The sequence below is a fragment of the Stegastes partitus genome, unplaced genomic scaffold (assembly GCF_000690725.1).
Source record: "Stegastes partitus isolate 25-593 unplaced genomic scaffold, Stegastes_partitus-1.0.2 Scaffold1717, whole genome shotgun sequence".
NCBI classification, from domain to species: domain Eukaryota; kingdom Metazoa; phylum Chordata; class Actinopteri; family Pomacentridae; genus Stegastes; species Stegastes partitus.
Genome location: NW_007579448.1, coordinates 13,722 through 27,816, shown reverse-complemented (window position 1 = coordinate 27,816; position 14,095 = coordinate 13,722). Strand labels below are relative to the sequence as shown.

Below are 14,095 nucleotides of genomic sequence, written 5' to 3'. Positions count from 1 at the left end.
TCAACAGGGAGCAAAGCTTTACAAACACTAAGAAGAACAAACATCATAAAAGCTACGCAAGATAAACCTACTCTTTGCTTCTCCTAATGAGGCCCTCCTTAATGAAAAAGGCAGGAAAGTGAATTGAGACATCTGCTCCGGCGAGTGCCTATTCATACAGGAGATGAAAAGCTGGGATGTGACGGGAAGGAGGGGAAGAAAGAGAGCGGAAACAAAGGCCGATAGCTTTCTTAAATATCATTATTTATTGCATGTGTCTATAAAGAATCAATACAATCTAAAGCAATGAACTAAGTTTAAATTATCATTTCTTAGTAGCATCACAATGTGCATGATATGACGTATTTACAATGAAAAGACACAGCAAGGTAAGCCATAGCCCATATCATAACCTTTAGATGCTGAATAAAAACTCGAAACATTATTCAAATGCAAAAAACACTGCTCAAAACACCAAAGAGGCTCGATTAGCAAAAAACAAGCAGAAAAAAGTTTCCATTTCAAAATTGAAAAGAGAGGAGGAAAAAAAAAAATGTACAAACAGCAAAAATTTGATTTAAGTTTTAACAAACATTATTATTAACAGTATTTATACATTTGGTACGTCTTTGTAAACTAATTTTCAAAAGTGTAAATATTGCATATATGCCATTTGTGTTGTACCTAAGTATCAAGAATTAATTATGTCAAGTATTAATGATTTCTTTAAAATCTTTTTTTGTTTGTTTTTTTGTTGTTTTTTTCAGAATTACAGCATTAGAAAATGTCCTCATAGTGGCATCCATTTTACAAGACCATCCCATGACAGTTTAAAAAAAAAAAAATCAAAGCCAAACCATACTGGTTAGCATATAACTTAATTAGTGCTTTTGTTGCATCAGAAAAGTTCACTCAAACACATACTATGTACAGTAGAAACAACATAAGTTATTTAACTTAACATCTCTCAGAGTTTCTCAGCATTTGCTCAGATGTAATTCTCTGCAACGCCGTACTATTTACAGTATATAGGCAAAGGTTAAGTACCTGTGAGTTCAGATAAATAAGAAGATACTTCCCCTGGTTTGTTTCTTTTCACTCGGTTTGTATCTGTGTTGTAGTTCCCATTCAGTACCTCTGCATGTTTCATTGTTGTTGTTGTTGTTGTTGTTGTTGTTGTGGTGTTGTTGGGTTGTGTGCTCCCAAGCTCGGAACACAGTGTGTACTACATTCAATGTGTCTTGTGTTACAATCTATAAAGTTTGTAAATGCAAGACCATGCAGTGGAGGCCGTGGATTCAAGATATCGAGCGGCTGACGGAACAGCCGGTCAGACTGAGTCCCGCAGTCCTGCATGCGCCACATGGCTCAGTGCCGCCAAGCGTGGTGTGACAGAGCTCCGCAATGAGGCATCAGGTGAGAAAATGTAAGATACTGGGCTTTCCAGTTACTCTGTATAAATAACTTCAAACATTCACGTTTCTGTCCCTTGTCCTGACAGGTCATAACTTCCCGCAGGCTGTTTAGGTGTGCAGGATATCGTAGGCTGAACAGTGGGTGAGTTGGTAAAGTGTATCAAGGTGCTGAGACTTGGGCTCAGACAGGCCACAGATCTGATGGGTCAGGTTCCGGCTGAACCCGGCTCGTGCTGCAGTGTTTGGATCTGTTGCACGCGCGTGTGATGCAATGCAACTATTCCTCTAAGGTCCTCTAGGTTTTGCTTTTAGTGTGTTTGAATCCTCCATCTCAGGCATATAAATAAATATATTACTCTGGATTTTCAATACATATTCTTGTCATAAATGTGGGGAGAGAAAGAACTTAATCTCAGAGAGGCTGCCTCTCAATCGGCTCTGATGAACATTCAGTCTCCAAGATGATCGGTTAAATCTTTGATATACTGCGTTTTTATAGGTCCAAACTAAAAAGGTCCATCAGATGGGGGGCTGATGGCTAGAGTAAGGCTTTGGATCGGTGATTTTTAAAAAACATTCACCTCTGAAAATAAATATTTTATATATATTTTTACTGTGTGACTTGGTGCTGAGGTAGGGTTTTTTTTTTTTTTTTTTCTTTTAAGCAAATGTTACCTTTGATTTCTTTTTTTAAATATGTTCATAAATGCCGTCTCATTTTGCAGTACAATCCGTATACAAATCCTCACACACATTTCATCTGATGCATACGTACACGATAGATAGATAAATAAATAAATACATGTAATCTGTATGCATGAAAGGTTTTTTTTTTGCGCGTATGTGTGTGCACGCATGCTCTCCAGGTTTGGTTCACAGGTTTTCAGGTTGACAATATCTGGCAACTATCGGCCCAAAGCCTTAAGAGAGCCAGTTGAAAGTGTATAATTAGTAATGACAACAATAACATTATAATATGCTGCAGAAGGATTTGCAGGCCTACGTACAGAGATCCATAGTTACCCATCTATTGTTAGAGTTAATAGTCTGTTTAAAGTTCTTGTTATTTGTTTATTTTTTTCATATCTAGCACTACAGCAGCAATGGCACCTGAATGTTTAGGTGCCAAGAAAAAGGAGGGAAGATTTGAGGCTGGGGTCAAGTGTTCGTGTTTCCATGGCGATGGCCGTCCCCGTGACCCCCAGATGCGGCGAAGAGGTCAAAGGGCTTCGGCTGCAGCGCAAGGTCCAGCTGTCGCTGTGGCGACCTCGTCATCTGGCTGCGGTGAAATGCGACTTTCACAGGAAGAGGAGGAGGAGGAGGAGGAGGAGGAAGAGGAGGGGGTTGGAGGGGATGGGAAGACCCACCAACCTTCATTCTGAAAGACAAAAAAGGGTAGAAGAAAACATGGGTGAGTTTGGTTTTTGTTTTTTTTTTAATCATGTAATTTACAGACATGAAAATGAACAAACAGAACGTCTTCATATTCAGAAATGTAAGTAACAGTTTGTGTGGTTGATCACAGAGGACGGCAAAACAGAGGGGAGGTGAAGGTCAAACGGATACCCCCACTCTGTGACCAAGTAAGGAATAAGTGCTCTTCAAAGGTCCTGCTTTAGTGTGTGTGTGTGTGTGTGTGTGTGTGTGTGTGTGTGTGTGTGTGTTCCTCAGCTGGTAGACACTAAAGTGGCAGGTGCTTTCATGGCAGGGGAAAAACAGAGTGGCATTTAGCACCGTGCAGCTGAAACAGGGCAGTCTCCCAACGCCAACCAAAAGTGACAGCGACGACACACGTTGGCGCGCGCTGCGGCCGCGCATTTCCAAACACCACAAAACCACGGAGCCTTCTGAGTGTTTCTTTTCTCCCAGTGGAAAGCTGTGCTGACCCTTGCCCCTGTGTACATGCTTGTGAGGTTTCATTTGCATGCAGAGCTATCAAATGGGAGCGGAAGTCTTGGCCGGCCGGCTGACACACACACACACACACACGCGCACAGCGGCTGCATTTCTTCCCTCATTCGCTGTCTCCTCTCCCTCTTCCCTCAGCCGCGAACAAGAGCTGTTTTCACAAAGCTGGATGTGATCGTCATTCTCTAAAACAAACCTTTCATTCAGAGTCCTCGGTGCCACCCCTCCTCCTCCTTTCCTCCTCCTCCTCCTCCTTTTCCTCAACTATTCCCACCGCAAACACACACACGTCTGTTCTCCGTCTTCGCCCCTATACGTACTCGCCGTGAATGAAAATCTGATGCTAGTAAAGCTTTACAGACATTATCGATGAGCAAAACATCAGAGAAAGAGAGAGAGAGAGGGAGGGAGGGGAAAAAAAACGAAGAGGCTGAGGCATATTTCCACAGCCGCTCATTGATGTCTGAGATGCAGAAAAAAATATGGAACCGCAGACTTGGTTTGAATAATAGAATAAATTGATTTCACTCCTGAGGCCACCTGGACCGGCTGAGCCGTGTCTCCTCATTGCCACGGGGGTGTCGGGGAGGAAAAATAGAAACACTAGGGGTGGGAAGTGGTGGAAAAACCACAGTAACAGAATCAACCTGACAGAGAGGAACGGGAATGCAGTGAGGTCATGGGACTGACAGACCATAACAATCCCAATGTGTGTGTGTGTGTGTGTGTGTGTGTGTAGGAGGGGGCGGGGCCAGTCGGCGGCCTGTAGAGGCAGGCACTTGGGTGAGAATGACTGAGATCTGCCGGGAAGGAGCGTTGAATCACTGACAGCTCAGATTAGCAACCAGGTGTAGCCGCGAACATAAACACACTGAAACATTATTATTTTTTTATGGCGTAATGAGCTAACACACTCCCTCCAACACGAGCCGATCGGGGAGGAGAGTTGTGGGTGGGCAGGAAGATTTGAGGAGTGGGGGATGTTATTGAGAGAAGGGGACAGAGGTCCAGCGGGGGGGAATGAACCCGATGGCTTTTACCCCTCCCTCTTTTTTTTTTTTTTGCAGGGCATATCCCTCCAACCCCCCCTCCCGACACCCCCTCCCCACACGTCTTGCGCACCCCCCCCTGTCCCGACACACACTTTTTCACACACACACACTCACACACAGGCTCTGTTCATTATTTATTTAGTTCTCACGGGCTAAATTTAGCCGCTGCTCCATTCAGGGCTAGGACGCACTCACAGGCATGTATTAGCAGCCTCCACTCTTCAGCGGCAGTGTAAACAAGTCAGGGCTGTAGTAGCTTTTAATGTTGTCGCGAGAGCTGCACAAGCATAAGGGAACGTCTCCAAATTGTGATTCTCAACAGGGGGGGTGGGAGGAAGAAAAAAAAAAAAAAGAATCATCAACTTTTTCTATTTTTATTTTTGCTTTGGCTACCCTGGAAATGGACAGACAGTCAAGAGATCAGCAGGCTGAGATCTGCTCTGTTTACATTCCTGCCTCTCTTCTGGCTCCTCCCTGATCTACAGCAGCGCTCCGCCAAACAAACACCGACTGACTCCTCACCTCTGACCTCCCACACCTCTGTCTGACCAACAAAACAAACCGAAAAAAAAAAACAAGCACTGTAAAAACTCCCTCGTCCTGCTGAGTCATGATTACATAAATCCATCTAATCCCTTTGTACGGCAACAACTGAGTCAGATTATTGATTAATCTCGACTTTGTTTCCTCGATTAATCAAGTGGCGAGGGAAAAAGAAGCCGGCTGCAGGTTCCCCAACCTCACCTCCGAGTGCGTCACAAACAAAGACGCCACTGCTACATGCGCTGCCTAATTATATAACTGGATGAACACCTCTATAAACAAGCATTAACGGTGGAGTCTAGAAAGTTTATGATGAGCAGGTCTGCTTGTCTAATCAGCCGGTAGCCACCAGACTAGACTGAACATACTTGGTGTGTGTTGTGTGTGTGTGTGTGTGTGTATAATTACTACAAGGAATGCGCACTCATGCCACACACAGAAGCTCTGGCTCTTCCTCCACCTTTCGAAAAAAACAAGCTACTGAACAATGTCTAATCCTGAAGTGAATGTAATCCTTCTTACCTCCAAGCTAAATTGAGGATACGGGAGGTTAACTTTGTTTTTATCTAGCGCTGGAACATCCCGCCCTACTTCGGTCAAAGAGTTATGTATCAGACAGTCAGGAGAGCTGCGTCTGCAGGGGGGGAGGGGGCGTACGAACAGGTGAGGACAGTATGTGGAAAAATGTGCACGATCAAGGAAGTAAAGGCTGTATATGTAAGTGGTGACATGTGGGCACAGTCATCGCATTCAGGAGCCATGCTACACTGTGAGAATTAAATAATTTAATCTATAGAGGAGCAACTGTCAGTTAGGGTTCTGGACAAAATATTTTTAAAAAGGTGGGATACTTTAATGTACAAAAACTGTGACGATGATGGCAAGAATCTGTAAAATATAGCAATACAGCGTGCTTTTATTGTGAAAGAAAAGTTGTAAAATACAGATTGGTGAAATTTGGCTTTTTTATTTATTTATTTTTCTGTGATTTTATTAAATATTATCTGTAATTTAACAAAACAGGAAAAGTTTGCAAAATAACAGTAAATTTTTTTAAATTGTATATAATTTTAAATAATGGCAGGTATCTAATAAATAATTTACTTTTTGCTGATTTTTATACATTAAAATTTGCATGCTGTTATGGTCAAATATTAGATTTTTAATGTGGATTCATAGTTTTGGCCTATTTTTTTTCTGTTTTTTTTTTTTTTTTAATATACTGATGTGTTTTTTTCTGTGATTTTACTAAATGTAATTTACCAAACAGGGAAAATCTGTTAAAAATTTACAGTTGAACACTGTTAAAACTATATATATAGAGATTTTTTTTTCTTTTTTTTACAGCGTACTTCAAAAAACTAAAAAGACAATTTTGTTGCTTCTTCCATTAAGAAGGCCATACTTTAGCAGTTAGCTACTGATTCTTATACGTCAAGTTCATAAACATCATATAGGACCACGGCTGCCAGTAAGAGTTCCCTTTTTAATAACCGTTTGTCAGCTAAAAGTTACAAAATAGTAAAAAGGATGATGAGTATTTCCCAAAGCCAACATCTGATTTTCAAATAGATTCCTTTGGAAGTCCAAAACATAAACATATTTAATTTAAAATGATAAATTAAAACCTCCACAATGAGCAAATACGTGGTATTAATTTCTCTAGAGCAGCAAGAGGAGCAAGAGTCTTGTTTGTGAATGTACTCAGATATGATTAGCTAATTTATAATGCATCATTAGACGATAGTTTACGGCCTCCGGTGTGAAAAGTCAATCAGAGATAGTCCACCGAGGTCAGATAACAATAGGAAAAACAAGCAGCTTGAATGCACTGATGTGGAGAAGGTGTGTGTTTGTATATGTGGAAAGGTGGTGGTGGTGGTGGTGGTGGGGGTGAATCACATGATTTCTGAAAAACAGAAACCAGTGCCTGAAGAGAAGAGGAGGAGAAATGGGGGGAGGAGGATGCATAGTAGTAGTAGCAGTAGTAGAGAGAGAGAGAGGAGAAAGATGGGGGGAGGTTTTTGGGGTTGGTGTATGGCTTCTTGAAACTGCTTCGCCACGCCCCCACCTTCTCCACCGTTGTTGTCGTGGCAGATGGTGGCCAGTCATTAGCGTATTGTCACTCTCCTCTGAAGGGCCAGATACCCAGTGAGCACTGCTTGGCTGGGGCAGGTGCAAAACCCATGACCCCCACCTACCCCCCCCAAAAAACCCCTCCACCATCTGCTGATGTATGTGGACGCACATGAGGGAGAGAGAGAGACGAACACAAAGTCGAAATGTGTGTTGTGATGAAGGGAGGAGTGGGGGGGGGGGGAGTCTGGGCCTGCAAATGGAAAGAGGGTGAGTCAGTTTTCTCCCCCGTCTGCACCCATGCAAGATTGCTTTTAGTCAGAGAGAGAAGCAGGAGATAAATGAGGACAGAAGTGGGGAAAGAAGATGACAGGAGGTTGATAAAAAAAAAAAAAAAAAAGGCTTCTGTGGTGAAAAGACAAGTGGCAGTGCAGATAGGAGAGATAGTAAGAGGGCAGCCAAAACAAAAGGAGGTAAAGAAAAAAGTTGTAAAAACAGAGCACACGCCTCCCTTTTTCAGAGACGGTGGATTTCTGGTAGTACCCTCATGGTACAATCTCTCTCTCACACTCATATAAAGAAAGATCAAAAGTCAAGAAGCTTGACAGGGCCAGAGAGCGATCACTGAAAGCTAAACCAACCCCCTCCGACGCACCGCCGCACGTCACGCCGCGACCGAAAAACCCAAACACCGGAGTTGTAGGATCCAACCCCTCCTCGCCGAGCCACGTGTAACCCTCCCAGATACAGACAGACACTGGGGCAGGCAGGCAGGCAGGATGCGCTTACATATTTACAGTAGATGCCAAATGAGGACAGGTGATTTCGTCACCTTCCTGTTCCCGACTGATGCGCTGGCAGGAATACAAACTCCAGTTCGCTCGCAGATAACAAGAGAATGCGGTAAAGCCTGTCATCTTGTAGTAAACAGGCGTGCCCTCCTTTTTTTTTTGTTTTTTTTTTCTCCCCCCTCTCACCCAGATGAGAAAGAGAATGTTCTGTATTCTGATGACAGCATCACTGAACTTGCCACACTGGTGCACTATTATGTACAGGAATAAACAACTGACCTCTTTCTGTGTTTCTGTTTCCTTATTACTCCTCCATTCCTCCTCTGTCTCTCTCTCTCCCTCCCTTCAGCCAACAGCTCAATTGTCTATTTAGCTGTACATGAAAAACAAAACAAGTCATCCATCCTTCACAATTGTTCTTTCACCTCCTCTCTTTCCTCCTCCTCCTCCTCCCCTGTTCTTGTAATCTTGGACAAATGTCTCCACTGAGGGTGAAAATTCAACATTTCCCAAAACATACAAGTACCAGGACACTGTGAACTGAAGTTTCCCAACAGGACTGAGGGTGTTCAGGTCATATGTGTGTTCATGCAAAACATTTGTCAGCGCCTGTTTTTCTTAAAAAAAAAGAGAGAGAAAAAAAAGCTTCACTGCTGTGTTTGTGAAGTTGCTCAGAGTCAAAAAAAAAAAAAAAAGAATCCTCCCATCCCCCTCCTCCACCCCCCTCATAGTCCATCCCACCAGGTTAGAAAAACAAGTGAGCATTCACCTCTCCCAGCAACCTTTGCACACTGCCGCATTCCAGTCCTGAAACCCAGTACCTGACAATTGATAAACAACTGACTCACTTGTTTTTCTGGGGAACCCGATGACTTGCACCAAGCCCCACGCTGGCTGCGCTCGCAGCATGAGAGCCAGCTGAGACAGAGACAGCAAGACAACTTGGTTGTGAAACCACAAACACCAATTAAACTCTTGCGTTTCACCATCGGGAACATTGACTCCTGACTCACGATGATCCACAGACTATGTTGTTTTTTTTTTTTCTTCTTCTTCTTCGAACAACAGCAACTTCTGACATGCCCCTACCAGGTCATCTATCTCTGTAAATAATCCCCGCCGTTTACCAGACGCACGAAAAGTCACTGATGCAACGGCGAACAAAACGAGGTGAAAGGCAATATTGATGGCAACTGCTCTTTCCGAGTAGTCACAAGGATTTCACGAAGTAATCATGCACATGTATCAGCTCTCTAAATGCTTCATTACTCTGTGATATAAACGTAACAATAACAGAAGTGTTTCTTTTTGCCAGTTCTAGGAGCTTCCACGGAGGCATCATGTGTAGTGCTGTATGCGTCACTGAATCAGATTAGATGTTTTTTCTTTTTTTTTTAAATATACTGACGTGGTACAAAACTGCGTCACTGAGAGGAAACCAGAGCAGACCATTCACACGACTGCACAACTGCAGCATCAAGCCAAATGGGATAAAATAAAACAGGTCCTGTCATCATTTTCAAAATAAAACTGTTTCAAAATAAGATGGCTGCAGTGAGTGAATCCTGATTTTAAATGTCTTTCCCCCATAAGAACCAACGAATGCAGTCAGACAATATGGACACGTTGTTTTGCACACTTCACCGCTTCTACTTGCGAGCAAACAAAGTCAGTGCTATTGATCTGCAATTTCAAACAGATTAAAGACTTTCTCAGCATCACGCAGCCTTGAGATCTGCCAGTGTGTCATGGGTGTGACAAGTAGGTGACTAATCCTATCTAAACATCACAGGCTACACCCACCAGCAGTGTTCAGAACTAGTTTACTTCTCTCGGCTCATGTAGCCTGTGTTTATGTATCAGTATGTAGCCGCTGTGAATGCAAAAAGAATGCAGCCTTTAGGTCAGTGGATTATATAACTGTGTAGGTCATTGTAGACATTACAGGGAGGATCTGTTGTGATTAGAAGGCCATTAAAGAGGTGTCAGAACCAGTGTGTGTCGGCTTTTAACTACAGAAGGATCACAGGCTCAACCAAATGTGATTTATGCAAGAGCTCTGAAAAATAATCACTATTAACTTTGGGACAAAAATGAGCTCAGATGTGCTGCAAACAAGTGAACAAGTGGCCTATCTCTGCAGAGTATACAGTTGCCCTGAGGCAGATCTCTATCTTACTCCAGCCTTGACACCACTCCCTCCCTTCATGAATGAAAACCTACTGAATGAATGAGTGTGTGTGGCATGTTTGAAAATACTCACCTTTCACGGCAGCAGCAGTTGTCTCCTTGAAGCCGAGGCTGGCATAGGGGCTGGTGTTGAAACCATTCAGCCCTCCCTTGCAGCCGCAGGCCGTCTTGAACCTCAGGAGTCCGTCGCAGCCCCCTAACCGGCATCCCCCAAGGTTTCCCTCCATCAAGTTTAAGGCAATGTAGTTAAGTCCGTTTTGATAACCAGCTGACGTTTCCCTGCACATGGGACTGCCGTAGTCCTCGCCGGTTCCCTCGGAGCTGCGAACGGTGCGAGAGACGTTCTCCACAGAGGCAGAGCTGTGCCGTTTGGTGTCGTGGGCAAAAGACGGGCACACGGGCGTGACGGTGGTGGTGGAGGAGAAGGTCTCTGAACTGTGACGCCGACGCCCCTGAGGGTCGGCCCGGATGACTTTAGCCCCCCGGTGTGGATCCACGATTGTGACAGATAGTGAAGGACCCCCGAGGAGGAACGAGTCCACTGGCACAGGGGGCACCACGTCCACGATGGTGCTCTCGAGGCTGAGTCTCTGGACACAAGCGGTGGGGCTGGTGGGGAGGGGAGCAGCATCGGTGGTGCAGAGAGCAGGTAAAGCAGCAGGAGGACTGAAGGTCATCTCGGTGTAGTCATCTTTGACTGGAGCCGGCTGACACACCAGGCTCCCCTGCTGCTGGAGAGGATATTCCTCTACCATCCCCCTCTCCTTTCCCAGTCCCTCTATGCTTTTTTCCTCTTCTCCCCCCTCAACTCCCTGTGCATCCTGCTGGGTTTTCACCAGACTAGGGCAAGTCAAAACTTCAGGTGTGTGTTTTTGGCACCCTGCAGGAGAGGAACCCCCAGCTTGGTGTGATCCAAGGTGAACCGGGGAGCTGACGTCAATATTAGCATAGTCTGAGAGTGACAGGGATCCCCGCTCTGCACACATTAAACTCACAGAAGACGCAGAGCTCTCTGAGACTGTGGATGCCAGAGAGTTGTGGGCAGCACTGCTGAAGTCTATGTTAATGTACTCTCCGGGGCTGCGTGGCTCTGAGGGAAGGGGGTGTTCACTCATGCATGGTAGCGTTCTGAGGGATTCCAGTGCCAGGCGCGTGGGCCGACACACCCTACTGCGATGCACCAGACCCCCATCTATCCTAGCCACTCTGAGGGGAGATGGAGCAGAAGACGGCGTGCCTGGTGTTGATGGAGAGCTGCTGACCACGGAGTCTCCTGGAGAGATGGGGCAATAGTTGGACTCCTCGTCTATCCGCTGTCTCTGTAAACTCATCACCACGTATTGGTCTGTGTCCGTGGACCCATTGCGCTGCAACTGTCCTTTAAGTGATCGTGGCAGAGAGCTGTAAGAATAAGGCTGTCTGTGACTTTGATGGAGGTGGTGATCTCCTGGAGGACTGAGGATGTATTCTGGGGGGGTTAGAGACACCAGTGTGTCAATGGGAGACATGTTCAGGTACTCTCCGTTGTTGGGTTTTCCATCAGTGCTCTCCACTGACATCTTGGTTCCACACCACATGCGCATATATCCACTGTCCTCTAGAGAAACACTCCCAGGGGAGTCTGTGCGTGGGGCCAGCCCCACGGAGCAGGAGTGCGAACGAGGGTTGATGATCTGCTTTGGAGCGGAAACACACATGGGGCTCATGGGCATGTAGGGGTCATCCTTGGACCCTGGCGTCTGAGGTGCCACACCGGGCATCATGGGCATGTAGCCACTGTCAGCATGGAGGCTGTTCGAGCTGATTTGAACGTCCCTGTAATCCTCAAGACAGGTTCCCTTCGGTGATGCCGTGTGACACCTCCGAGAAGACTGACCCCCGCTGTGGTACGTGGCCCGCATGAGAGTGTACTCATCCAGGGAGGCTGAGGACACTTGGGGGGGTCCCCTCTGCTGCCGGGGGGTGGTGAGGGAGTACGTGCGCTTTCGATACACTTTGTCAAGCTCCGGTAACCGCCGGTAACCATTCTGACCCTGCCGCTCCATCACCATGTAGCCATCAAGCTCGCTGCCATCCCGGGAGGGGGGGGTGTCCGCTTTGAGGGACTCTGGAGTATTGCTGCGGAGGGTGAGAGGTAACCTGAGGTCTCGTCCGTCCGCAGGGCTGGAGCCGTACTCCTCACATGATATAAAACCAGCATCACTGGGGGAGCCTGAGAAGGAGGCGCTGCAGCTGGAGGGGCGAGGGGCGCTGCTGTCTTGGCAGGAGGACACGTTCCCTGGGCAAGTGGTGGCCACAGGCGGAGAGTGAGACAGGGGCATAGACATGGACTTGCTGTGCTGGAGGGTAGAAGATTCAAATGTCAGAGAAGGTCGTGCTGTGATGGTGTGAGATCTGCTCAGGAGGGTCCTGTGCACCCCAGGACTGAGGGGGCTCCCGGTTACTGACATGGGGCGTGTCATGGTGCCATCGCCCTCGCTCGCCGTGCGTATTCGGCAGGACGAGCATTTACTCACGGGAGAGGTCGCGGCCATGCTGTCCGTGCGCGACCGCCGGGGAAGCCCGGTCTGGCTCGGGGGGAGGTTGTTCAGGTGCCTCCGTGTGGGCACAGAGATGGGGTTTGTACCAGACGACTGGCTTTTGCTGCGCGGACGGAATTCCGACAGCTCCTTCATGGCTTTCATCGCCTCCAAGATGGTTTCGTGGATGTTCTGAGCCACCACGGAGTCGTCAGCCTGCATCCACAGCTCCCCGGGTCCCGTGGCTGCAGATCGACCGACCTCGATGAAGAAAAAGCTGTCAGAGTGGCCGCACCTCCGGATGTTCATCAGCTGCAGGATGACCGAGGCAACCTCCGAGTTCAGCTTGACGAAGCTGATAGTCCGGCTGGAGAGACAGAGTCTGTACACGCCGGTTAGGTTTCTGCTCTGTCCCAGGCCTTTGGATTTCAGAATCACTTGCCAGACCTCCTTGTAGGTGGCGGCAACCGGCGTTATGACACCGTAGCTCGCCTCGTCGAAGCCAACCAGCGAGGACGCAGAGTTGGACGCGGAGCCGTCGTACACTTTCCCCTCTGCCATTAAATCCGTTAGCACCCGGTACCAGCTCTCCTGCTCCTGCTCGTTTTCCGCCGCCACCGCAAAATACTCGTCCTTGGTGTAGAGAGCAATGAGATATTTGTGTTTTGCGTCCGCTCTCTTGTTGATATTGAGGCAGCAGTCCAGAGGAATAACTCTCTTCGCGGCCGATTTGTTTTTCCATTTCTTCTCGCTCTCGTAGTACTCCAGCCGGGCAGCCGGGAAACCTTCGCCGGGCTCTTTGAGAACGAAAAAGCGCTTGTGTCCGTGTTTCTGCTTCTTTAGATATCCGAATTTCTTGACGTTGCTGCTCGTGTTACCGGCCAATAACGACTGATCACCGGTGTTTGGCGGACTCGCCATTCTCCTCTGCTTATCAGACACAATGCTTTCCTTTTTCCTCGAGTTGCTTTAAAAGAAACGACGCGCGCTAAATTTAATCCTCCGTCTCCGGAGCCGGTTTTACGCGTCTTCTTCCACAGCCGAGCAATAAATAACACATGTCTGCTGGTGTCCGGACTGAAGAGGGGCAAACAACATGTGACGATCTACACATCCAGCTCTGGTTAAAAAAAAAAAAAGAGGAGAGAGAGAGAGAGAGAGAAGGGGAAAGGAGAAGGAAAAAAAAAAATACACACACCGACGGTGGGCGGTGCGCGCTCAGCTCATTGGGCTTATTGGTGGAAACGGGATGAATGCTGGAGTGAGATTGCCCCGTTCAAAGGAGAGAGAGAGAAGGAAAAAGCCCTCCTACTATCACTCTGCCCTCTTCCGACTCATTTGCGCGTAGTCAGTCAGGGTTGGAGCTTTTTTTTTTATTATTTATTTATAGCATCTCTGCTTTTATGATCCATCATTTGGCTTCTGTGCAGATTTTTTAGCAGGATATAGTCACAAATAGCTCACCAAAAGAGATGTTCCTGACCTATAAATCCTTCATTTGCGTCATTTAAGGCGTTGAGGTGGATTATAAAACATACGACCTGGATGTAGTTATTCTAAGAACGACATCAAACATAATGAGGGAGTTTTATCCAACCTAATTCGCTCTGTTTTTTTTTTTT

At 46.5% G+C, this 14,095-nt stretch overlaps 1 protein-coding gene across 1 annotated transcript; it reads right to left on the bottom strand.

Moving 5' to 3' along the window:
* Nucleotides 1–222: 222 nt before the first annotated feature.
* On the bottom strand, nucleotides 223–13,607 carry LOC103372228 (insulin receptor substrate 2-like). Its single transcript, XM_008301803.1, has 2 exons — nucleotides 10,028–13,607; nucleotides 223–2,772 (listed from the first exon to the last, which is right to left on the bottom strand). The coding sequence occupies exons 1-2, from the start codon at nucleotides 13,392–13,394 to the stop codon at nucleotides 2,768–2,770; spliced, it is 3,372 nt and encodes a 1,123-aa protein (XP_008300025.1). The 5' UTR covers nucleotides 13,395–13,607; the 3' UTR covers nucleotides 223–2,767.
* Between the last annotated feature and the right edge of the window lie 488 nt (nucleotides 13,608–14,095).

What these genes read in the sequence shown, in the direction of transcription:
- LOC103372228 (XM_008301803.1), bottom strand. Translation starts at nt 13,394, where the DNA reads ATGGCGAGTCCGCCAAACACCGGTGATCAGTCGTTATTGGCCGGTAAC.